This window comes from Chiloscyllium plagiosum, unplaced genomic scaffold (assembly GCF_037043375.1).
Source record: "Chiloscyllium plagiosum isolate Xiang-an unplaced genomic scaffold, Cpla_swu_hap1 HiC_scaffold_4, whole genome shotgun sequence".
NCBI lineage: Eukaryota > Metazoa > Chordata > Chondrichthyes > Orectolobiformes > Hemiscylliidae > Chiloscyllium > Chiloscyllium plagiosum.
Window position 1 is genome coordinate 50,768,217 of NW_028270142.1, and position 26,873 is coordinate 50,795,089.

At 40.8% G+C, this 26,873-nt stretch overlaps 1 protein-coding gene across 4 annotated transcripts in view; it reads left to right on the forward strand.

Annotated features, from left to right (window-relative positions):
- Nucleotides 1-12,048: 12,048 nt before the first annotated feature.
- The window catches only part of ofcc1 (orofacial cleft 1 candidate 1), a 308,134-nt gene continuing 293,309 nt past the window's right edge, over nucleotides 12,049-26,873 (forward strand). For all 4 annotated transcript variants that reach the window (XM_087986250.1, XM_087986251.1, XM_043689352.2 and 1 more), the window contains exons 1-2: nucleotides 12,049-12,169; nucleotides 23,970-24,056. In XM_087986250.1, the coding sequence (XP_087842376.1) occupies nucleotides 24,030-24,056 (27 nt within the window). In that variant the 5' untranslated portion in view covers nucleotides 12,049-12,169; nucleotides 23,970-24,029. The remainder of the gene's footprint in view (nucleotides 12,170-23,969; nucleotides 24,057-26,873) is intronic.

Genomic DNA, 26,873 nt, shown 5'->3' on the forward strand with positions numbered 1-26,873 from the left:
GAAAATTCCTTGCACTCTATCCATGGCTATAATATCTTTCTTGTGGTAAGGTCGAACCAAGGTATATACATTTAAGCGTGACTTCACTATTCCTGCACTTAGATCTTCTTGCAATTTTATTGACTCTCCTAGTTGCAGTCTTCACCTGTATGTTAATCTTTAGTGACTTATTTATGAGGACTTCTACGTTCCTTTGCGCATGTACAATTTCTAATCTCTTGGCATTTAAGAAATACTTTGTAGAACTGTTTCTCCTACCATAGTGGTTGACTCCACATTTCTTATATCATATTCTAACTATCATATCCTTACCAATTCATAAAGTGTGTCCAATTCCTCCATGTTATGGGGAAGGAGCAGGATAGTGGAGTTGAGGTCAGCCGTGTTCATATTAAATTGTGGAGCAGGCTCGAAGGGTTGAATTGCCTGCTCCAGCTCTTAGTGCTTATGTTATCTTGAAGCAGATTTGCAACTTTCTCACAGCACACATTCTCACCCGAGTTTGTGTCACCTGCATACTTGGAAACATCACATTTGGTCCCCACACTCAAAATCATTGATTAACATTCTGAACAGTTGGAGCCCAAGCACTGATCTTTGCTGCACCCCATAGATAGAACTTGCCAACATGAGAATGACCAATTATTTCTATTTTCTGTTTTCAGCTTGTTAGCTAATTCTTAATCTATGTCAGAACATTACCTCCTTGTCCATGTGCTTTAATTTTGCTAACCAATTTTCGATGGGGGATTATTCATAAAACCTTTTGAAAATCCAAGTATACTATGTTCACTGAATCCTCTATCAATTCTGTTAATGAGCCTTCAATGAACTAAATATATGATGCAGCAATGTGTGAAGCTACACTTACTGTTAATTTTGAGGTATGAAACATAATTTTGTGGACGAATACATTTAGATTTGTGTGGTTTACATGTTTTATTTGCAATTTATTTTAAGTTGGCCCTTTGCTTAATGGGAGTAAATGAAATAACTGAGTTGCTTTTCTGCTGTTGGAGGAACCATCCTTTATAAAAGATGTTTGACTGAGGTCCAGACTGTTCTGACATGTGATGTAAAATAAACAACACACTGAATTTTCCCTGGCCCGGAACCATAAGTCCATAAGACCATAAGGCATAGGAGCAGAAATTAGGCCATTCAGCCCATCGAGTATACTCCGCCATTCAATGATAAGTTTCTCAATTCCATTCTCCCTCTTTCTCCCCATAACCCTTGATCCCTTTGATAATCAAGAATCTATCTCCATCTTAAATATATTCAATAACCTGGCTTCCATAGCCTTTAGTGGCAGTGAATTCCATAGATTCACCACTCTCTGGTTGAAGAAGTTTCTCCTTATCGCTTTTCTAAAAGGTCTTCTCTACTCTAAGGGTATACCCTCGGGTCCAAGTGTCTCCTACCAACATCTTCCCAACATTAACTCTGTCCAGGCCATTCAGTATTCTGAATGCTTCAATTAGATCTTCTCCACCCCCATATCCTTCTAAACTCCATCGAGTGTAAAGCCAGCGTCCTCAAAAGTTCCTCATATGTTAAGCTTTTCATGCCTGGGACTATTCTTGTGAACACACTCCAGAGCCAATATATCCTTCCTGAGATATGGGATCCAAAACTGCAATATTCCAAATGTGGTCTGATCAGAGCCTTAAACAGCCTCAGAAGTACATCCCTGCTTTTGTATTCAAGTCCTCTCAAAATAAATGCCATCATTGCATTTGCCTTCCTAATACTGATGTAACCTGCAAGTTTACTTTGAGAGAATCCTGAACTAGAAACCCCAAGTCTCTTTGCACTTCAGACTTCTGAATTTTCGCCCCATTTAGAAAGTAGTCCATGGCTCTATTCTTCTGACCAAAGCGCATGACCTCACACTTTCCCACATTGTACTCCACCTGCTATTCTTTGCCCACTCTCCTAACCTGTCCAAATCCTTCTGCAGCCTTCCTGTCTCCTCAATGCTACCTGTCCTGCTACCTACCTTTATATTGTCTGCAAACTTAGCCAGAATACCCTCAGTTCCTTCATCTAGATCATTAATGTATAAAGTGAAACGTTGTGGTCCCAACACTGAGCCCTGCGGAAGACCTCTTATCACCGGCTGCCATTTCTGAGAAAGCACCTTTTATCCCCATTCCCTGCTTTCTGCCAGACAGCCAAGCTTCTATCTGTGTGGGCACCTTGCCTCTCACACCATGGGCCTTTATCTTACAGAGCAGCGTCCTGTGCGGCACCTTGTCAAAGCCCTCCTTGAAATCCAGATAGATTACATCCATTGGTTCTCCATGGTCTAACATGTTCGTTACTTCCTCAAAGAATTCTAGCAGATTTGTCAGGCATGACCTCCCCTTGATGAAACCATGCTGACTTTGCCCTATTTTACCATACACTTCCCAGTATTCTGAAATCTCATCCTTCACAATGGATTCCAGGATCATACCCACGACAGAGGTTAGGCTAATCAGTTTGTAATTTTCCATCTTTTGCCTTACTCTCTCTTTAAACAGAGGTGTCATGTTATCGATTTCCAGTCCTTTGGTGCTCTCCCTGACTATAGCGATTCCTGAAAGATCACCACTAACTCCTCCACTACCTCTTCAGCTATCTTCCTTAGAACTCTGGGGTGTAGTCCATCCTTGTCCAGGTGATTTATCCACTTTCAGGCCATTCGGTTTTTCTGGCACCTTCTCCTTGTTGGTGGCCACCATACTCAGTTCTGCCCCTCACTCTCTTGAATTTTTGGGATATTACTCACGTCTTCCAAGCAGATAACACAAACCTTGAACATAGATAATGGTGTGACAGTTGGGAATGCAGGGCAAGAATGAAAATCAAGTCTTGTTAAAAAAGGTCCGATTTTGGACTTAAGGTTTTAACGGCTAGGTGAGAATCTAAAACCTTAGATTCACATGGATCAGTTTCCATCTGGCCCAGTTCTTAAACAATCATTCAGTGGGTTCTCCCATATACCCCAAACCCACATGATGTTTCTAAATCTTAAAGTGTGTCCAAAGATAGAAATTCAACTTGCTAGCCTTAAAGGGCTAACCTAAACTTGGAAACACCACAGCACCAGACTAATACATTAGCATAAAATGCTGGTGTCATTATCAACAGCATTTTACTCCATTAATGTAAGCAATGACAAAGGACACCTTTGAACAGATTTCAGATAAAGGCCTGTCTGATTTTGTTATATTAGCTTCACAGAATAGGTATATTATTGGAGGTTATCTGGCTTTAATAATCCATAATAAACTGTTTCAACAAAATTCCATTGAGTGCTAATTTTAGCACAAGTATCAACTCATCAAAAATCAGTGTGTTAACAATTTTGTTCAGATCATACACAGATGTTTGTTATGAAAATACATTAAACAGCACAAGTTCAAAGGAAATTAATTCCCACAGTGATGCCAAAAGGATGAGAAGCTGCTTTTGTGTTAGTTAATAAACATTAGGACATGCATTCAATTAATTTATAACATGGTCAAACTATTGCTATTGTATGCCAAGCACCTGCGTGTTCTAACCATTTTAACAGGCTTAAGCTTCTTTCAAATGCTGCATTGCAACTATAGTAAACTAAACAGTAAAACCCCAATTAGTTTATCTTGTACAAGTACTATACCATTTACTAGTAGCATTCTCTGCCACACAATAACATTTGTGGCAATCTGAACACTAAAAAAACAGCAAACAGGTACAGGATGATCCCAAGAACCTTGTTCTGGCATCATATTATTTGGAAATCTTTGTACCAAAATCAGATGTCCTTTCACTCCTATGCTTGTTAATCTTTACTGACCCACCTTCAGCTTTTATGATTTTAAACGTTTTATCCTGATCTACTGTCATTCTGAGGGTTTTCCCCAACATTAATGAGCAATCAGCTTCAGTCACAACTCCTACTCCAACTCTTGTCTTCCACTTTGCATTTCTGTCTGCCTCTTTCAAATCTTTTTAAAAAAATTTCCTTTATTCTCTCCCTTTTTATGTAAATTTTATTTGTTTCTCCCTCCCTTTGGTGTCGTATTTTTGGGTGCTTTACTGTATTTGAGTTACAGTCTAAAAACATCTGCTGGAAATCAAAAAGATCAGTCTTATTAAATTTAATTTTCATTGGGAAACAATGTATTGTATTCAGTTTTTAAAATAATTTAGGATAAAACTAAGTAACACACATACACATGCATATATGCACACGCACAGTGTAATGCTTACCTTTTATATGTATTCAACTTACAAAATGTCATCCTTTCTATTTAGTATCCCCTGCCAATCAAAAATAAATGTTGATAAAATTTTATTGTCATTAGAGCTTTGAGAATTATTTTGAGTTTAACACACCACACCTCATTTTAATAAATATATCGAAACCTTGTTGCTATCTTGTTAAAACTGCTGCTTTCTGCTTTGGATCTTCGTGGCACACAACATGTTGTAAGTAATGTATTTGAATAATTCATGAGAATATTGTAAATATTGTCAAGTTGTGCAATAAATTATTTACTAGGTATTTGTAGGCTTACTGCAGCAGCTTTGTATTATATAATAGGTAATATGAACACAAAGGTCTTTTTCCATCAAATCACTCATTGTAAACACAGTTTACTGAAAACTGCTGTGAAAAATCTGTCTCAATAAATTCAAATTAGCATTAATAATAAAAGAATACTTGTGTTTTTGGTGTTTTGAGCTATGCAAATGTGGCCATCTGGTAGATATACTGTAGGTAAGACAGTAATACATCCAGAAGTCTTTTCATAACCAATATGTGAATAGTTTGGTTTGCCATGTTAAAAAAAAGTCCACAATTTTTATTGTCCTCATCATCTCCTCCCAGCTCTCCCAATCCACACTTGTTGGTTCTGGATACCCTGCACAATTAGAGTGAATAAGCTACAAATTGACTTTGAACACCCAGAAAATTGAGATGCAGACCCATTGAACTGCACATGATGCCTTGTCATTTTTGTTCTTTTTAATGGATGTAGGCATTACTGGCTGGATGAGTATTTAATACCCAACTCTAATTTCTTTTGAGAAGTTGGTGATGAGCAATATTCTTGAAACAGTGCACTCTATGTGATGGAGGTACTCCCATTATGCTGTCAATAAGGTAATTCCAGGATTTTGATCCAGCAACATTGAAAGAGTAGGATGGATGGATACTTTGTAGTTTAGAGGAGAACTCTCAGTTGATGGTGTTCCCATGACTTTGTCACTCTTGACCATCCAGGAGGTAGACATTGCAGGTTTGGAAGGTGCTACTGAAAGAGCCTTGGTGAGTTACTGGAATGCACTTCGTAGATGGTCCACACTGTTACCATTTACATTGGTTGTGCAGGGAGTGAATGTTGAAAGCGATGGATGGTATGTGAATCAAGTATCTTTTCAAAACCATGCTCTTTTTTTGGATACTGTCAAGTTTCTTGAGTGTTGTTGGAAATGCAATCATCCTTACAACTGGAGGATATTCTGTTATATTCCTGATGTCTGTCTTTTTGAAGGTGGGCAGAAATTGCAGAGACAAGTTATGATGAGTTAATTGCTGCAGAACCTTCCTCCCAAAGTCATTGAATTTTTTTCCAAATAGTGTCCTGTCCTGAAGGTGAGGGACAGTGAGTGCTCTGCACCAATACCCACTTTGCCCCCCCACACATGACCTGTTGCTTTCATCAACTTTCTTTTCTGACAGTGCAGGACTCTATCTTACCTTCTCTTTGCTTGTTCCATCAGCACTTTCAAGTCCACATCTGAAAGGTTTTGAGCCTCACATGGTCATCTCTGACTGGGTTGGGTAAAATTTCAGTTGGGAGATTGGCAGTGGACAGGTAGAATCATATCCAAATGGCAGTGAAATGTTGTAAAAGGTGCTGAAAACTTTCATGACCAACATATTGTTATGTGACTAAAATTGTGCTATTCCTTCAGGACTGAAGAATCTGCTATGCAACCTATTTGAGAAGCTCTGCTTCTAGATGACTGGGGCACTTGTTGGCACTTTAGCCGAGATGAAATTATGATTAAGATAGAGTTTGCTAAATCAAAAAAGTGTAGCACACAGCAATAAACATTGAACATTCATCCCACCATCATTTTAATGTGTTCAGTGATTTCTTTCTTGAGCACATTGAAGGGAAGGGCTGAAATTGCACTGTAATTCATTAGCACCGACAGTTACATTTCCACTTGGGTCTTGATGTACACCTTTAAATTTTTAACACATATTTTAACTTAATGATCAGAATAACAGCACAGTTCAAAAATTCATTGCCCTTCATCCAACATTTTTGATGAGGGGTTTGCCTTATGAAGAAAGACTTAGCAGTTTCGACTTATTGTTAGATTAGATTAGATTAGATTAGATTACTTACAGTGTGGAAACAGGCCCTTCGGCCCAACAAGTCCACACCGACCCGCCGAAGCGCACCCACCCAGACCCATTCCCCTACATTTACCCCTGCACCTAACACTACAGGCAATTTAGCGTGGCCAATTCACCTGACCTGCACATTTTTGGAGTGTGGGAGGAAACCGGAGCACCCGGAGGAAACCCACGCAGACACGGGGAGAATGTGCAAACTCCACACAGTCGGTCGCCTGAGGCGGGAATTGAACCCGGATCTCTGGCGCTGTGAGGCAGCAGTGCTAACCACTGTGCCACTGTGGAGTTTAAAAGAATAAGAGCTGATTTTAATAAAGGGACGAGGGGATTTGATAGGGTGGGTACTGAGTCTGTCTCCATGGAAATGGTAATCTCGTACTACAGTATACTTTATGAAAAGAAGTCCTCCATTTAGCACAGAGATGAGGAGCAATTTCTTCACTCAGTGTGTTTGGAAATCTCTTCCGCAGAGTAAATTGGCCATTGAATATATTCAGTTCAACAGATTTTTAATTGACAAGGGAGTTAAGAGTTATGATCAACAGGCTGGAATGTGGAATTAATAATGGATATGACTAAATGTTTGGATGTGAAATAAAATCAGAAAATGCTGGCAATACTCAGTTGGTCATGCAGCATCACTGTCTCACCTGCTGAGTATTTCTACCAGTTTCTGTTTTTATTCCAGATTCTCATATTCCACAGTATTTTGCTTTCATATTTGGGTTCAGACGCACAGTGTTTAATTGCTAAGATAGTTTGTTTTGAGGTTTTCTCCTTTTCTCTATCATTACTTCAACTTTTCTTCCTATGTCAAGGTGACATTCTGAGTGTTACCAATGTTGATGAGTCACTGGATTGTTCTAGTGGTTTTGAAGGGCTGCTTGCGAGTCTGGTGAGAAACACTGTTTTTGGATATGAATGAATTGGGGATTATATATGGATGAAGTGGGAAACTTAAACTGAAGTGAAACATCAACTATGCCCTTATTAAATGACAGAACAGGGTGAGGGGCCTAATGGCCTACTTGTGTTCCTCCTTCTTAAATGCACACTTTGGTCATTCTTGATATAAATGTTTATGAGGTACTTGCTCAATCTATGGCAGTGAACAATCTTCGGTTCATTTGATACTTTATGAGGTTAGATGAGAAAACAATCAGGTTTAAAAATATTAAGTTTGACACTTTGTCCTCCCTGAATTTGCCACTTCTGGAAACAGTTCAGTAATTGCTGAGGATTCAACCTTGCTGGAATATTTTGTACCTTTTTGCTGCCCTTTTTAAACAGTTACCCTGTCACGGTGAACATGCTGGAGCATGAAAAACATCATTTATCCATAGAGACAAAAATGAAATGTTGCAATTTATAACTTGAGAGAAAATATGTTCTAGAAAAAGAGCAGAATCCTTCTATTTGGGTAGTTAGAAAGAAAATTACTGCGCAACTGCAGCTGATGAGTATTTGCAATAGTCATTTTCATTTTTTTTTAAATTTATTATGGGATGTAGGCAATGCTGACCAGGCCAATATTTATTATCCATCGCTAATTGCCCTTGAGAAAGTGTTGGTGAGCTGCCTTCTTGAACTGCTCCAAATGCTGGTTGCATTGTATTATCACTGGACTATTAAGCCAGAGATACAGTTAATGTTCTGGGGACTTGAGTTCGTATCTTGCCAGGCAGATGGTGGAATCTAAATTCAATTTAAAATATCTGGAATTAAGAGTCTAACGATGACTGAGTCCACTGTGATTGTCATAAAACAAAACTATCTGGTTCACAAATGGCCTTCAGGAAAAGAAACTGCCAACCTTACTTGGTTTAGACGTACATGTAACTCCAGACCCACAATAATGTGGTTGACTTTTAACTGCCCTCTGGGCAATTAGGGATGGGCAATAAATGCTGGCCTAGACAGCAGTATCCCCATCCGGTGAATGAATGAAAATAAATGCAGTGATGTTAGCAGGCTGACTATGGTAGATTTCAGTGGCTCCCTACTCTTCCTATTGGCATTATACTTACTGCTGAAATTTTAGGGACTAATATCCTTCATCATTTTCTCAGGCCATGCCAATTTTGGTTTTACTCACTAGGTTGATTCAAGAGATAAGAGGCTTTCTTTACCATTAGAAGCTGAGCTTATTTAAGTGATGCTTACAACGATGAGAGAGGATTTCATTGAAATGTACAAGCTGATAACTAAGGTGGGGGAGCCATATGCCAAAATATCCAAATTCACCAAATGACTGTCAAATGAAGAGATTACCAATAAGATCAATATTTTTGTAGCTTCTACTTTAACAAAATCAGAATTCACTTAAGTTATGCATGAATTAAGGGTGAAGTGTAGTCTGTATGAACTATAAATTGCATATACAATAGTCAATACAACAACAGCGCTGAAAATATGTTGCTGAAAAAGCGCAGCAGGTCAGGCAGCATCCAAGGAACAGGAGAATCGACGTTTCGGGCATAAGAAACGTCGATTCTCCTGTTCCTTGGATGCTGCCTGACCTGTTGCGCTTTTCCAGCAACACATTTTCAGCTCTGATCTCCAGCATCTGCAGCCCTCACTTTCTGCACAATACAACAACAGTTAGGCTAAAGTGAGGACTGTAGATACTGGCGATCAGAGTCAAGATCAGAGTCATGCTGGAAAAGCAGAGCAGGTCAGGCAGCATCCAAGGAGCAGGAAAATCAATATTTCAGGCAGGAGCCTGATGAAGCATTCCTGCTCCTCAGATGCTGCCTGACCTGCTGTGCTTTTCCAGCACCACTCTAAACTTGACACTGAATATAACAAGTTAACTAATGAGATTATAAGCATTTGCATGACTCCCTGCTCAAATTGCACCAAGTGCAATTTCACAGGATTTCCAACTCAGTCTCAGGAATGTAAGATCACTTACTTTTCTCACTCAATCCATTTGTTCATCGAGTCACCTGCAGTGGTATCTCCATTGCATCTCTGATGAAATGTCACGCAAGCAGCACTGGCCTGCAGGCCATTCGTACATAGGTTCATGACAAACTTGATTCCACAGATCCTGCAGAGATTCCTCTATTTGATTCCTTTAATGAACTTCATTCAACAGTTTTAGCAACTAGGAAAAGAATGAAGTATCTCTGCAATACTGTCTAATTGACAATATATGCTCTAATCATTTTTAAAGCTTTGATCCTATTTAACTGTTTACACTGTCCCTTCTAAGTGGCTATTTCTGTTCTCCTAGCTGCAGCAGTTCTTTTTTTATATAGCAGTATCATCTTTGTCCTCCAGCAACATGGATTTTGTATGTGAACTTTACTCTTGTTGATATTGCTTCCAGGACAGGTGACTTGGATTAGTACAGAATCATAGAATCCCTACAGTATGGAAACAGGCCATTTGGCCCAATAAGTCCACACCGACCCTCTGAAGAGTAACCCACCCAGATACATTCCCCTACCCTATTATTCTACATTTCCCCTGACTAATGCATTTAACCTACACATTTAGCATGGCCAATTCACCTGACCTGCACAGCTTTGAAAATGGGAGGAAACCGGAGTAGCCGGAGGAAACCCGTGCAGAGACAGGGTAATTGTGCAAACTCCACACAGACAATCACCCAAGGTTGGAATTGAACCCGAGTCCCTGGTGCTGTGAGGCAGCAGTACTTACCACTGAGCCCCATGCCACCCAATTATTCAAGAAAAAATCCACTGATCCTATTACAGTTAATGTGAGCTCTGAAAAGTCCCTTTCAAATAATTACAACTTGTTTCAAACATTTGATGAAATTATATATTTTCCTGACAAAACTGTTCCTGGGTCAAATATTAACAGGCCACAATTCATCGGCCTGTCCCTGTGATGTAATCTCCCCACATTTTGATGTCCTGTAGAGTCCCACCCTTGCCTGCATCACATTATTCAGACATCTGTCCTATTCTGGGTACACAACAGTGCAGAAAAAATGAATTTTTTAATCAAGAGTTCTTTGTTGTGAGCATCACTAGTCACTACAAATATATTCACAATTATCAGTAATTGACGTCATGAATGCGCGAGTGCATCCTTAGTGGTCTATCCACTGAATAAGACCTCTTCATGACTTCAGACTTTCCCTGACCATCCAACACCTTGACCCTGTCAAGCACCTGATGTATGTATTAGAAGGTATGTTACTCATAGTGATGCTGGCACTCACTTTGGACGTCAAACAGCAGTGGCAAACATTAGCCAATCCCCTCTCATCTGAGGCTGTTGCCAAGGCATTGTCTTTTGCCTTTGCATTCTTCCACCTCAGACCAGTTTTTTACAAGTTACGCTGAAGTTTAAGCTTCACTTAGAACAAATGTCCAGGGCTTCTTAAAGGTAAACAGTGAGTCATTTTGGCAGGCCCAGACATGATTGCAGGTGGATAGTCTTGTCTTTCAACAGAAAGCTGGAGAAAACATTTGTTTTTAAAATAAAAAAACCCAAAACTTGCTGCAGAACTTCTGAAGAAGGGTCATTGGACTAGAAACATTCACTCTGATTTCTCTCCACAGATTCTGGCAGGCCTGCTGAGTTTTCCAACAATTTCTGTTCTTGGTTTTGTTTCTGATTTCCAGCATCCTCAATTCTTTCAGTTTTACATTTGTTTTTAACCCCTGTCCAGCAAACATTTTCTTGAATAATTACTGCCTTCCTCTCTTTTATTTGTTTCTGCATGTGGGGTTAACAAGTGCCAGCTAGAATTGAGTCTATAAATGCAGATGATCAAATCACTACAAAACACTAATAATGATTGGATACTCAAAGTAACAATTACTAATGCTAAAAGCTATATTTATAATTAGAAATGATCCTAAGTCTGACAGTACTTATGATACATCGGTAAAACATTGGCTGATACATAAATGCAGGAGAATGAACTTGGGATACAGAGGCTGAGGGTGGAGAAGATGTGACTGTGTTAGCTATATACTGTAAGTTGACAGCAGTTCTCCCTACACCCAGATGGCAAACCTTTACTACTGGTTGGTAAGTGCACCCTCATTGGCCAGAAAGTTGTCGTGGAGAATGTGCTAGTGAGCAGTTACCCCAAAGCTTTTGTTTAATTATCAATAGAGGCAAGTTGACTCAGATTTGCCATGCACACTGTTTCTCCTGCAGTATAAATTGTTGTTCCCTTTGAAATTCTATATTCTTGCATTTATCCTGATAACTGCAAGACAAAACGTTCTGACAAAATGCATCCTTGTTTAAGTAGTACTGTGCTACCAAGTGTACACACATGGGCTTTCTACACTCTCCACTGCTTTGCCTTCATATTTCCAACATCCATAGTATTTTGGCAGATATTGCTTCCAGCTGCCAACCTTTCATCACCATGTACTTACTGCATGGTTGAATGACAGTGGGGAAATACACACGTGCATTTTAATCCACTACTTTTTTTTTATAAAACAAGAATATATGAAGACTGATCTCCCTTTGCACTGGTGTTGAATGCTTGCTCTCGGTCACCTGCCAAAAGAGACTGGTTCAGAGACTGAAACAGGAGCTTCTGGCTGGGGGGAGAAATCGGCGTCACAGTTACCAGGGTGCCCAGAGCATTAAAGCCGGCTTTCGTTCGGTAACCTGGAGACTCCCAATGTCTTTATGACCCAGGTAAACCGAATCCATCTCGACATTTCTGCAGGAGACAACGCCGGACTTGATTCAGAGTGTGTCGAGGCAAGTGGTGATTCCTTACATTATCACCCCCAAAGGGGAGACCCTGTAAGTGACGGTTATTTAAATTGTAGTGTTTAATCAATCCTCAATTAAAACTTTAGTGTTCACTGTCGAGAGGATGTACGAGGCAGAGCCGTGCAGCACCTCGCTGGGGCAGTTAGATATATTTTAAGAGGACTGTATAAGATTAAGAGTTAGTTGCAAGGTCTGGGTTCAAGTGAGTGGCGGTGGTGGAACAACAGCGAGGCGCTAATGGAGGTTGATGAAGGAGAAAAATATCTTTTTATACCTCGTCCTTTGCCATTCTAAATTAATTGAGTAATTTGCGTGCACTGTGTATTTGGATTACACTGTATTAGCTACTGCAAATGTACAGTTTGGAGGATGTTTGATTAAATCTTTAAAAACTAGGAGCGAAAGAGGGAGGGAGAGAGAGGGAGAGCGAGCAACAAAAAATAGTCAAGTGCTTTACTCATGAAATGGTCCGCATTTTTTATTCTTTGTACAATTGGGACATGCACTGTTGAAAACGTTGAACCTCATAAGCTTAGACAATAATATTAGCGGTTTTTCACCAATTTACTTAAGCAATTATTCGATGTACTTTCCTGTCATTTTGCAAGAAAGTTATACTTTCTGTCTGTTGAGCAAAACATGGCTCACTTCAGTCTCAGAACAGATGAACTCAAAACATCTAAATTGACTTAGAAAGCATTGTTTTATTTATGCTGTAAAAGTGAGCACTGCTGTAAACCAAGCCCGGTTGTTATTAACAAGCAAAATTAACAAGCATGTATAATTAATACTTCACAAAAATACAACATCGCAAAATTAGCCCTGCAGGTGGGGTTATATTTTTGCAATTCAATAACAAACATCAAGAGCTGTTTTCTTTGTCAATGGAAGAGGCATGGGAAATTCTGGCCTACTTCAGGACTTCCAGTGTTAATTAATTTACCATTGGTGGCGGTGCCTTTAGCTGCTGAGATCCTCACTCTCGAATTCCCTCTGCACAGCTTCTCTGCCTGTCTACTGATCCTTCCTTAAAACCTTCTTCTTTGACCAAGCTTTTCATAGAATACTTGCAGTGTAGAAGCAGGCCCTTCAGTCCATCAAGTCCACACCAATCCCTCCAAAGGGCATCCCAAGCAGATCTACTATCCTTTCCTATCCCTGCACTTCCCACCTAACCTACACATCCCTAGACACTATGGGCAATTTAGCTTGGCCAATCCACTTAACCTGCACATCTTTTGACTGTGGGAGGAATATAGAGCACCCAGTTGAAATCCACACAGACTTGGGCAAAACATACAGGCAGTCACCCAAGGATGGAATTGAACCCAAGTCCCTAGTACTGAGAGGTAGTAGTGCTAACCACTGACCCACCATACCACCGTCAAGAGCTATTGGACAACCTCTTGTGCTTGATGTGAAATTTTGTTTGATTGTGCCAATATAAAGTATTCTAGAACATGTTAGAATGACAGATGTGCTACATTATTGCATGATATGTTTTATAAGCGAAGTTTAAGGTATGTGTAAGTTAATTTAAGTGACAGGCATTTTAAGTAAATTTCAATGAGCAAGGCATTTAGAAAGACACAAAATACAAAACCAAAAAAAACCAACACCAAAACCAAAAGATTTTAAAGGACATGTTAAAATAGAATATTAAGATGCAACAAATTGTAAAATAATATTTAGTTGAAGTAAATTAGTAAATGGGGCAATTGTGGCTAAGGAGAATGATGCAAAGGAAGGGACCCCAATCTTATTGTGGTTATAGGAATGGTCAGATCAGAGGGTAAACTTGTGATAGCATGTGAACTATTGTGGATCAGTACAATATCCTCAAAGTATGCATATGAAGAAGTGACTGATGTTAAGTGTTAGGTGCTAAATTCAAGGACTAGTCAGCTACAGTCTTGAAGTAAAAGAGAGAGGAAAGGTTGCCTTGAGAAACTTATGACTCACTTACACACTCACCCTTGAGTCTGAAGGTTGTGGGTTCAAACCTCACTTCAAAATCTTGAGGGGCAGTTCCAAGATAATATCTTTCAAGGAGTTGTTAAACCAAAGCAAACTCTGGTGGATGCAAAAGGTCATATGCTACATTAGAAGAAGAGCAAAGGAGTAATCCTCAATGCCCTGGCCAAAACTGATCTTTCAACCCAAAGTCAACTAAAAGGAAGAGTTTATCAGTTCCTTATCATATTACTGTTTGTGGCAGTTAGGCATTTTTCCTGCATTGCAACAGAATCTCCAATTCAATAAGTACTTTGTTGGCTTTGAAGCAATTTGTGTCTTCCTGAGACCGTGATAGGCAACATATAAATGCAAATCTTTATTTGCATCAAATGGATGGAATTGAATAGTGAAGTGAAGGGAGGGCAGAGTAATAAAGCGCACTATCCTGGTTTCATCCAATTGATTATCAGGGTTTGATGACTATGATGGTTAACAAAACCTGTGACCTTTGGATGGAAAAGTGAAAACTTCAGAAGCAAAGATTACTTACAACTACCAAGTTATGTGGAGAGTGTGATACTGGAAAAGCACAGCACGTCAGGCAGCATCCAAGCAGAAGAAAAATCAACTTTTTGGGCAAAAGCCCTTCATCAGGAATGAATTCCTGAAATTCAGCATCCTCGGATGCTGAACCTGCATCCCTGTAACCCTGCATTTCCCATGGCTGATCCACCTCGCCTGCACATCCCTGGACACTATGGGCACTCTAGCATAGCCAATCTGCCTAACCTGCACATCTTTGGAGGAAACTGGAGCAGACCCGCACAGATACAGGGAGAATGTGCAAAGATAGTCAGCTCAGGGTGGAATTGAACCCAGGTCCATGGTGCTGTAAAACAGCAATGCTAAACATTGTGCCACCCTTAAAGCTCTCAGAGGGACTCCCACTGCTACACAGAGGATTAGAAAACGCTACCCTGGGTAATGTTTGGGAAATTGTGGAATAGGAATCCCTACTTTTCTATCAATTGAATTAAATGGATGGTAACCAAAATCCGAGGACCATTGGGCTACTCTCTAATTAGAATGAGACAATTGGTAATGAGTTTAACCAGAAGGCCACCATGCCTCAGGTGAGTGATCAGGTCAGGAAGGTCAAAGGACCTTCATAAAGATCACAGCTGCTGTGGGAATTGAGCTTGCACTCTTGATATCAGTCCCCATTGTAGACCAACCATCCAATCAACTAAGCTAACCGACTCCCCATTGAAGAAGTGACAGGCAGTGGTGTAAATCTTCCATTTGGTGTTAGCAATGATCACTTCATTGAATGACCAGTTCCTTTAGGAATTAGGGTCTTACCCTGCACACTGTCCACTCCCATCCAGACCCTTCCTCCATGAATATTTAACTATTTCATCCGCTACATAAGCTATTCTTGACACTCATGGCTTATGAAACACTTTTGATATGTTGGAACTCATTTCTTAACTTTGATGCAACTATTCCAAAATGCTGGTGAAAAGTAGCTCTATTTTACTAACTAATCTAAGATGTCAAAAATCATGTGTATGGATACCAAAGAAGAAGGTATTAAAAGTAGTGATCAAAGCTGTCCTTCCTGAGTGCCAACTGCTGTCAGGTTATGGATTAGCCAGGATTGCTTGTTGTTTAGTTTAGTAAGACTGGAGTTACCTGATTCAGTTGCTGTTGGAAATTCAGCATTTTAGCCCTGATTCCACATATTGTCTTCTTTGCTGGATATTCAGTCAAACTTAATTGAATGGTGAGTAATCTTGGTAACATACCAAGTTTTGTTTTTAGGTTTAGCTGTCAAATCTGGACCATCACAGACTTGCTTACTTCCATGTTTGATAATACCATCCATCTCTATACCCCCAGCCCCTTGCCCACCCCTTTTGACATCCATATTCTTAACTTTTCCATCTTGATATTTGGCTGTTTCAATGCTCTCAACCTTGTTCAACTACAATTTGTCCAGAACTTTGCTGATGCATACTATCCCACTCCGAATTACAATCATCCAAAACCCTGGATGACCACTTTGCAAAACACCTATGTTCCGTCTACAAAAAAAGACCCTGAGCTTCTAGTTGCTGTGAATTTAGCACATCAGGTTGTTGCCTGGCCAATATCTCTGTCTCAGGCTTGCTGCAGTGCTCCAGTGAATCTCAGCGCAATCTGGTGGAGAAGCACCTCATTTTCCAATTGGAAACTCCACAGCTTTCTGGAATCAATTTCAGGTTCAACACCTTTAGGGCTTGAGCTTCTCCCATGTCCTTATCCCAACCCCCATATACCAGGCCTTGTCATATAGCCTGCTATTACACACAACCCATAGCCATAACAGTACCCTATTAATAGCTATGCATTCTCCTAGCCTGATTACAATCCTCTTTCTTGTATGTCCAACCATTCCCCTACTCCCCCAACCTTTTGCATAAAAGATTTTTTCCTAGCTACCATCAGTTCTGAGGAAGGGTTACTGGACCCAAAACATTAAGTCTGATTTCTCTCCACAGATGCTGCCAAACTTGTTGAGTTTTTCCAGCAATTTTGTTTTTGACCGTGATACATTGTTGATCCTGAAATGGTATCTACATGTGCGAATAGATTGGAATAGATTCAGAACTTGAAGTGTTTGAGGTGGATTTTTTTTATTTTAAAAAATTCACAGGCTTGACCAAACATTGTTCATCTGAAGTTACCTTTGAGGATAGAGTCATAGACATGTACAGCCTTCGGTCCAACTCGAACAGGTATTCTAAATTAATCTAGTCCCATTTACCAGCATTTGGCCCATATCCTTCTAAACACTTTCTATTCGTATGCCCATCCAGATGCCAGTCTCCATGTCCTCTGGCAACACATTCCACATGCACCACCCTCTGTCAAAATGTTGACACTAAGGTCCCTTTTAAAGCTTTTCCCTCTCACCTTAAACCCTTGCCCTCTATCCTGGGAAAAAGATCTCTATTCATCCTGACAATGTCCATCATGATTTTACAAACTTCTATAAGGTCATCCTCTCAGCCTCCAAAGTTCCAGAGAAAATAGCCCGATCCTATTCAGCCTCTCCCCATAACTCGAACCCTCCAGTCTTTGAATTGGTGCAGTTTGTGTGGGGAAGGTTCTCCCACCAGTTGTTTGGTTCACCAGATTTTGGCCTCGTGACAAGGAAAGGCTGATCAAAGAATTAAGCTTGGCTTTCATTGGAGATCAAGACAACTGAAAAGGTATATGGTACAGTGAAAGCAGATATGAAGAGATTATTTAATTTAGACTATGATCCCAGATCTTGAATAGGATTCAATTCCCAAATATGATTAGCAACGAGAAGAACATTTTACCTCAAGAGCATAATGGATATGTGAAAGGCATTCTCATGAAGAGCACAAGATTTATTTGGATAGGAATAATTTTGTAAGTTCTAGGATAATTGAATACTTTATTAAAAAATACACTTTCTGCACTGTTAAAAAATATCTAATCAGTGTGATGATGTCAGATTTATTACCTACGCTTGACTTTCACTTCATTTTCTGCAGGCACTAAATACGGGAGAAAAATCTCATGTATTATCATTTTGTAAATTGTATGGCTTGTTCTTCACACAATTGATTAACTGGATCAGCATGTACCATAATAGTGTAAATCAGCAGGAGCAGATTGATAAAGCATAAAAACAGAAATGGTGGAATTACTCAACACGTAAGGCAGCCTGTGTAGCGAGAGAAATTGAGTCAAGGTTACATGTTGATGACCTTTTAGCTGAACGCTATATCAGCAAGATGCTCAATATTTCTGTGTTCAGTCCCCGTGTATTGCAGCCTTCTTCACTTTGTGTATACTCATTTACATTTGAAAAAAATCTCCCTGAGAATTTTTATGGCAAGTCTGCTCTGTGAAAGTATAACATCTAATTTCATTGTAGCTTTTTAATCCATAATGCATACTTAAAAAGCAGAACATGATGGCTCTTTTACACCTTTATAAATGCTAATCTTTTGAACTGACTCATTTAGATGAACAATTAACACCTCATTATTCAGTCTCTGCCGGTGAATTGCAATTTTAATTGTTATACTCTGATGTTTGTGTTACAGAATTGCTTTAAATTGGGCTGGTTTTGCAGAAATCCGGGGCTGCTGGTGTTGTGGAATTAAATGACTGGTTGTTGCTTTTTCAAGGCAGCATGTTGAATGAGTGAGGAGTGAACCCTTACATTTTTCAATTCTGGAGAAGTGAGATATGTTAATGAGGGCAGAGGAGAGGTTGTGCATTCTGTGTTAGACCAACAGAAACTCTAGGCTGATTTTGTTTTCAGCAGTCCAAATTATGCAAGTTTTTTCATGGGTTTTGTTTTACCATGAGGCCGAGGCCCTATCTTACCAAACTTGCCTCATTAGTTAAGAACCAAAAGAACTGCGGGTGCTGTAAATCAGAAACAAAACAGAAATTGCTGGAAAAGATCAGCAGGTCCGGCAGCATCTGGAGAGATATCAGAGTTAACGCTTCAGTTCTATGGAAGGGTCACTCGACCCAAAATGTCAACTCTGATTTCTGCTCACAGATGTTGCCAGACCTGTTGAGCTTTTCCAGCAATTTCTGTTTTGCTTGCCATATTAATTACCTAACTCTTTAGTGTCTCTAAAGTCCGATTTCTGCCCCATTGTACCACGTACCGTTCTCACACTGTTTTGCCACTCAGCCGATATCTGGTGAAATACAGACGTTCCTTGTGTCCACCTCCTCTTTTTTCAAAGCCTGTTGTGCACCTGAATAGGCACCGTTAAGCCTGCGTGCTCTCTCTGCTGCTTCCTCAGTCCTTCAGTACATCTTCTCCCTTCTCTCCCCCCCACATGCCCACATTCATAGCCATGCCCACCCACTGTAATTTCACTGAGTGGACTCATTTTACCCATTTTAAAACAGGACAGAAAGAGCCCCAGGTAGGGTGGTGCCCAATATCCTAACTCTTAAAGGAGAACACTAGGACTGCTGTCATGGCAATGCAGAAATAGTCATGCCCTGGCAAATGTGTATGTACCACTCTTTGTTCCACAGCAACTATCACATTAACCCCACTGCCAGTCTCAATCATTACACACCACTTCTAACCACTGGCCATGATTCTCTCTCTTTTTCTTTCTCTCTCTCTCTTTCTTCCTCTCTCTCTCTCTTTCTTTCTCTCTCTTTCTCTCTCTTTCTTTCTCTCTCTCTCTCTTTCTCTCTCTCTCTCTCTCATTTGCATGTTTCATTAACTTACCCATGACCACTGCAGGGAAATACCCAGCTCCCATCAAAGAGCTATCCTCAACTTCTGAGGATCAGAGAGTTCGGAGACCTCTGAGGGAGTATCAGCTAGGCTGCCACCTACAGCCCACACTGGCTCAGATACTCACACCTCGGGGAGGGGGGTGTCCTAGGCATAGAGAGTGTTGGGCAATATGATGAGCACCTCACAATGACAGCTCTGCAGCTGGCTGATGAAGAAATGCCCCAGGTCTCGGCTTTCCTAGGACTTCAGAGACCAGGCACTAGCTCAGGCCCCAGGTAGGAGAGCCAGGTTCGCCATCAGTGACTTCGGGAGCAACAGGAGCAGCAAAGAGGCATATAGAACATAATGGCCCTCCTAGCCTAGAAACTGCATCTGTGCAGTAAATCCTGCATGGCTGCCTCCAAGACAGGTTGATCAATGTCATGGAGAAAGTGAGGACTGCAGATGCTGGCGATCAGAGTCAACAGTGTGTTGCTGGAAAAGCACAGCAGGTCAGACAGCATCTGAGGAGCAGGAAAATTGATGTTTCGGGCAAAAGCCCTTTATCTAGAATCCCCTCCTGATGAAGGGTTTTTGCCTGAATTGTCGATTTTCCTACTCCTCGGATGCTGCCTGACCTGCTGTACTTTTCCCGCACCAAAGTCTCGACAATGTCATGGAGAGCCAGGACCAGCACCCTCTGGGCTGCTGGAAATGTGTACACACCAACAGTCCATTCACTGCCCACACATTGGTTGTCAGAACAGAACACAATGGCGACCAGGGGTCAGTCAAGTGATCTGTTGGTCTTAAAATTCAGTGGCAGCAAATCTTCCCAACTCAGTCACTTTCCCTAGCCTTACAACTCTCTGAGCTATCTGTGCCCCTGTGCTTCTGGCCCCTTGAGCATTGCTAAATGTGGCTTCACCATTGACTTTAGTTGCCTCGCCCTCAGCCTGGAATTGCTTCCCATCCTCGCTCTTTTTTAAACAGGCTCCTTAAAAACCTACCTCTTTTACCAAGCTTTTTCCCATCTGCTGTTATACTCCCTTATGAGGTTGAGTGCTTTATTTTTGTTTTATGCAACTTCTATGGAAAGCCTTAAGTGTTTTGTTGTACTGAAGGCACTATCTGAATATAAGTCATTGTTGCTGGATGGGTTTTTCCATTTCTGATTAAAGTCATGGAGGGTTTGTACAAGATTGTACCAAAATAACTGGTGTAGGTTTACAGATTGTCTTCATTTCTGGCAGCTGAATATTCCCTGATGGTTGAGAAACCTTGGCAAGTAGAAGACCATAATTTTCACTCTGTACCTGTGGATCTACTTACTCAGCCTGCCTGTAGCCAGAAATAAAAGAGCAGCAGCCAGTAGTCATTCCCAGAGATAAGAAGGAGAAGCATTTCTTTAGGTCAGGTCTTGACCCCGCAAAGGTAGAAGCATTGCCTCATTTATCTTCTGACACTGTTGCCAAAGTCAGGGCTGCCGGTTGTAGCTCTGTTGGAAAGAAAATGCAACATAAGCTCTTTAAGGAGCCCTAGATGGTATTAATAATAATATAAAGTGTTCTGGATTCTTCATTTTTTTTTTGCAGCTTCTCTTGGGTGTCTTTTCCCGACGGCTGAGTTATTGCCAGGGACAAAATTGGTGCTGTGCTAAAAACAGGCGTTCGATAAAGAGGCATGTACAAAGTTGGAAAGCGTGCCTTATGTTAATATGCATAGCAAGCTGTCAGCTCTCCTTGCACTATTTATTAGGTACAGAAGCTCCCTGGGAAGAAAGAATTACCATTTTATCCTTAGGGTAGAAGGGTGCCTTGGCATCTTGTGTGGCAATCAGTGGTTAGTGATGGGGGAGTAGGTAAATGCCAGGAACATCAAATCCACTTGCATCAATCTGGAAGGAATTCAGTGATCTCACTTGAGCTGTTAAGGCAAGACTCCCGTTTCTCCTCTGCTCTTCACTACCTGTATGTTCAGAGCATACATTATTCTGTCACCTTTTTATAACTGATGGGCAACACATGCTGGCCTCACAAGTGATGCAATGACAGAATAACAAAGCTTCATCTTCATCCTACTCCTCAACGTCTTAGTCTTCTTTGCTAAACAGCTCAACTAGCCTCCCCTTTTCAGAATGAAGTGCAAAATCCATGATTTCTCTGCGTACTCCTCCAGACAGTCTAGGTAGTCAGGTCGCTGTTTCATGATGAGTTTCTTTGCAAACTCTGATTTTGCTGTGGCATTGAACATAACCTTACTCAGTGTAGTTCATGGATTCCTGATGGAAGTCATTATCCAAGTATTCAAAAAAAAGACTTCCACCTCTAACAGATCCTCAGCATATTTCAAAGCTCTTTACAGCAAATTGAAAACTTTCTGAAGCACATCAAACATAATTTTGGAATTTGAGCAGTCAATCTATACACAGTAAGTTCCTACAAACAGCAGTATGATAAGGATTTGATTCTTACATGTTGATTAAGGAACAGATGCTGCCAGACCTGCTGAGCTTTTCCAGCAATTTCTGGTTTTGTTTCTGATTTGCAGCATCCCATACTTATTTCGTGTTTTTAAAAGGGTTTGGAATACCTACTTATTTTGTTTGATCCTCAGCCTACAATTATTGAGGCTATTTATAGGTCTCCCAACTATTACAGAGATTAAGTATTACATAACACGTTGCATCTATTTGCAGAGAATATCCAGATACCTTTTGAGTGAACCTGACACAGCTTTCCTGGTAGAATATATACAAGCTAGTTGCAATTTCAAGAATTTCACAGAGAATCCCACTGATTCTACATTGAATGGAGATATCTGTATTTAAGCAGCACTTTTCATGATCTCAGGGCTTCCCGAAGTGTTTCACAGTCAAGGAAGGTACTGTTTGAAGTCATTTGCGATTGCAATATGCAGCCAGTTGGCATGCAGCAAGTTCCACAAACATCAACGGTGCAATAATGAGAATTTAGATGTTGGTTGAGGTGTAAAGATTAGACAGAACGGTGGAGAGAACTCTTGGACTCATCCTCAAAATATTGCCGTGGGGTCTCTTCATTTTAGGGTTGCTTTGTGTTGACTAGGAGAAAGTGAGGACTGCAGATGCTCGAGATCAGAGTCGAGAGTGTGGTGCTGGTAAAACACAGCAGGTCACGCAGCATCAGAGGAGCAGGAGATGAAGAGTAAAGGCCCAACATGTACCCTTTAGTGTGACATGTAGGAGAAACAAGACCAAAGAACCCCGGACGTGTGGAAATATTCAGGACTGAATAAGAAGGAAAGGAAATGCGGTTATCAGGTGCAAAGGGAGCAAGTCAATGGATGCCCTAGCACAGTGAGATCTTAAGAAAACTATTAGGAGAGCAAAGAGGGAGCATGAGAAGACACTGGAGGATAAGATTAGGAAGAATCCCAAGATATTCATTAAGTATTTCAAGGGGAAAAGAATAACCAGGGAAAGAGTAGGACCCAATAGGGACCAAGACGGTAATATGTGCATGGAGCTGGAGGGCATTGGTAGGGTCTTAAATGATCACTTCACATCTATCACTTTGAAAGAGGAGGATATAGGTACACATTTGGGAAGAAGGACTGTGAGGCTCTTGAGCCGTTTGACATAGGGAGTGAGGGAAGTTTGGAGGTTTATGGTGGACTTAAAAATGGGCAAATCCCTCAGTCCACAAGAGTTATATCCCAGGTCGCTGTGGGAAATGAGGGAGGAAATTATTTGACAAAGTTTTAACTTCTCTCTAGGCGCAGGGGAGAAGCCAAAAACTGGAGGACAGCTCATATGCTCCACGTTTCAGGAAGGTTGGTAGGGATACACCAGGGAATTACAGAACAGTGAGTCTCACAGCAGTGATAGGCAAACAAGTAGATTATAAAAGCAGGGAGATTATGTTGGAGTTGTACAGGATTTTGGTTAGGCCATAGCTGGAGTACTGTGTGCAATTCTGATCACCACATTATAGGAAGGATAGGATTGGACTGGAGAGGATGCAGAGGAGATTCATCAAGGTGTTGCTGTTTAACTATGAAGAAAGGTTTGATAAACTTGGGCTATTTTCTTTGGAGCAGAGAAGGTCAGAGGGAGATGTGATTGAGGTATATAAGATTATGAGGGACAGGGACAGGGTGGATAGAAAGCAGCTGTTCCCCTTAGTTGAAAGCTCAGTAACAAGGGGCATACTTTCAAGGTCAAAGCAGGAGGTTTAGAAGGGATCTGAGGAAAATATATTTCCTCCCCAGAGAGATTCTTGGAATGCATCACCTGGGAGGGTAGTTGAGGTGGGAACCTCACAAACAGTAAAAATTACTTGGATGAACATTTGAAATGTCATAACGTCCAAGGCTATGGGCCTAGTGCTGGAAAGTGGGCCTAGTGTGGGTCCAGAGACGTTTGTGGTGCCCTAACTTAATGGGCCAAAAGGCATCTTCTATACCATATGATTCTATGAATAATGAGATGATTAATGCCTCTAAGTAGGAAGAAATTAAGTTCCCTGAAAAGAGTTTAACAAAACTACATGGAAAGGAGAATTTAATCTTATTTATTGTAAATATAACTTTGTTTTTTTTTCTAATTTATAGGTAGGATTTCTGTGATTTGGAGGATAAACGAATACAGTGTATAAGATAATTGAATTCCCGATGGAAGAAGAAACAGTGTATGAGCAGGTAGGTTCAGAGACCAGCGACTCTGGCAGATTGGTCCTTTCCCGGGCACTTTAGGTACAAATGGTGCAACGCCAGCACTGGTATTTGTTATTAAAGCTGGAAACAATGAATTGGCCATTGATATTGTGGAGTAGATAGGACCATTTGCAACTCTAGTTTTTGAAATGTGAATGCAGTTGTACCAAATTCCTCTCCATTGTTTCAATGGCAGTCTTAATCTCTTTGCTATTGAAATTTCTTATTAATATGTCGAGAAAATGCATTTTCAAAGCATGTAGGAACATAATACTGTGTGTATAAACGAGATGTTGAAAAAGTGTAAAGGGATTTGTGGTTTATTTCAGTGTTACTATATTTGTTCATTCTGACTGTGCATTGAAAACTCCTATGCTGTGATGGTTTGTTGGCAGCTTTAGGAGCTCTACCTGTTGCACTGTATTTATCTATTTTAATTTCATAGTATTCTTTAGTTTTTACCTAAGAATAGCAGTTTAAAATTAAGTAATTCACCTATGCTGGATGCCACAATGGATGATCATTTCACTGGGATATTGAAATACTTAATTTTGAACTGCTAATCTCACATAATAACTAAAGAATACTACAAAATTAAAATAGATAAATACAGTGCAACAGGTAGAGCTCTGAAAGCTGCCAATAAACCATCACAGCATAGGAGTTTCCAATGCACAGTCAGAATGAACAAGCATAGTAACTCTGGATATTGGTTTGGGAAGAGTTTGTTCAGTTGACTAGCCAGTTGACATGTGGTTCAGAATAACACCAATAGTTCAGGCTTTTAGCTGAGGTACACGTGAGGCCTGCCTGCTTCTTTGCCCTCTCCAAATTGCAAATAGCAACATCACGGCCTAAAGCCGAGGATCCTGACCCTTGAATAAACAAGAATGTTTGTAAAGAAGAATGTTGTCACGTCACTTTCTCCCCTTCATATAGCCAAGTAGAAACTGGATCATTGACAACACCAATCACTCTTTCTTTCCACAGAAGTATTTAATTCCAAGAATGCTAAAAATTAGATGTATGCTGATTTTTCTGCTCATTCTTCCAGTCTCCAACATGCATTTATTGTTGTTACATCAGTGACCAAGGGAATCTCCCAGTACAGGCAGGGCCACACTCAGTGGCAGACAACATGGAGTGTTTCATAAGATTAATTGGAATGTGAAGTAATTGACAATGAAGGGGGTTTGGTGGCTCAGTGGTTAGCACTGCTGCCTCACAGTGCAGGGACCTGGGTTTGATTCCAACCTCCGGTGACTTTCTTTCCCCCTGTGTCTATGTGAGTTTCCTCCGGGCGCTCCAGTCTCCTCCCATAATCCAAAGATGTGAGAGGAGAAAGATATAAAAGAGACCTAAGGGGCAACTTTTTCACGCAGAGGGTGGTACGTGTATGGAATGGGCTGCTAGAGGATGTGGTGGAGGCTGGTACACTTGCAACATTTAAGAGGCATTTGGATGGGTATATGAATAGGAAGGGTTTGGAGGGATATGGGCCGGGTGCTGGCAGGTGGGACTAGATTAGGTTGGGATATCTGGTCAGCATGGACGGTTTGGTCTGTTTCCATGCTGTACATCTCTATGACTCTGTGTGAAGGTTAGTTGGATTGACCATGCTAAATTGCCCATCGTTTCCAGGGATGTGCAGGCTAGCCATGGGAAATGTAGGATGATAGGGTAGGGGGTGAGATTCTGTTTGGAGGGTTGGTATGGACTGAATGGCCTGCTTCCATACTGTAGATGATTGGGAAAGGGAGGGTGCAATGGGGAGACCAGGGTGGGGAATGGAGGGGGAGAATAAGAGGTGGAAAGGGGAATGGGAGGTGAAGAGGGAGAGTTGGGATATTAATGTTGGTAATGGTAGGGGGAGTGGTGAGGGCTGGGAGCAATGCAACAGCTGCTGCTTTAGCTTGCCCAATGATGCTGTAATAAGATAGAGAGACCGTGTATAGTCTAGAGGCTGGAACAGGAGCTGAATTCTGTATCTCGGTTGTCAGTGACAGGAGTTAAAGCAGTTCTTCATAAAAAGGTTTCTCACCTAACACCCTTTTTGACGCTCATAATTTGGCACGATCCCTAAGTGAGAACTGTAAGCGAGTAGACGGGGAGACCTGGGAGAGCAAGTGTGCCTGTCTTAAGGTGTGAGACACAGTTTTATAACTCCATATTTCTACCTTGGAGTTTGTGACCCCAAAAGGCAAGGCATAGAAGTGAACCAGAATGAGCTGGTCCTCGAAAAAGCACCCAGGTAGTAGGGGCTCAGGAAATTCAGGCTGAAGAGTTCACTCAAACAACACTGCAGGTAAGCTGAGGAGTGTTACAGAGACCCTTTTAGAATATTGATAAGCTCTCATCTTCATGATGGATATTCGGTGTTGCGATCTTTCCTTGCATGATTAATCCACCTTAGTGTTATTGGTTCCTAGCAATGCAAAGCCTTGTGTGGCGAGCTGAAAATAAAACCCCTATGACTCAGTAAAAGCGGATCTCTCGACAGTCAGTTTATGGTAAGCCCTTGTCATTGCACAGTTGGCTTGCAGCCAGTTCTGCGAAACTACTGCTTCTCAGACCAAATAACCTAGCACAATACAAGAGCTGTCTAAAGGGCATGTTTTATGAGGTGCATTTATATCATTTTACCTTTTCCTTCTGTATGTATGTGCATTGGATCTGTAGATTAAAGCACATGGAATGTATGAAAGTTCAAGCATGGTGATCATCTTTTCCCCTCATTTCAAATTTGTAAGTGCACTCATGTGAAAGTTTCTGTTTAAGGAATGAACATCTTACAATGCATGA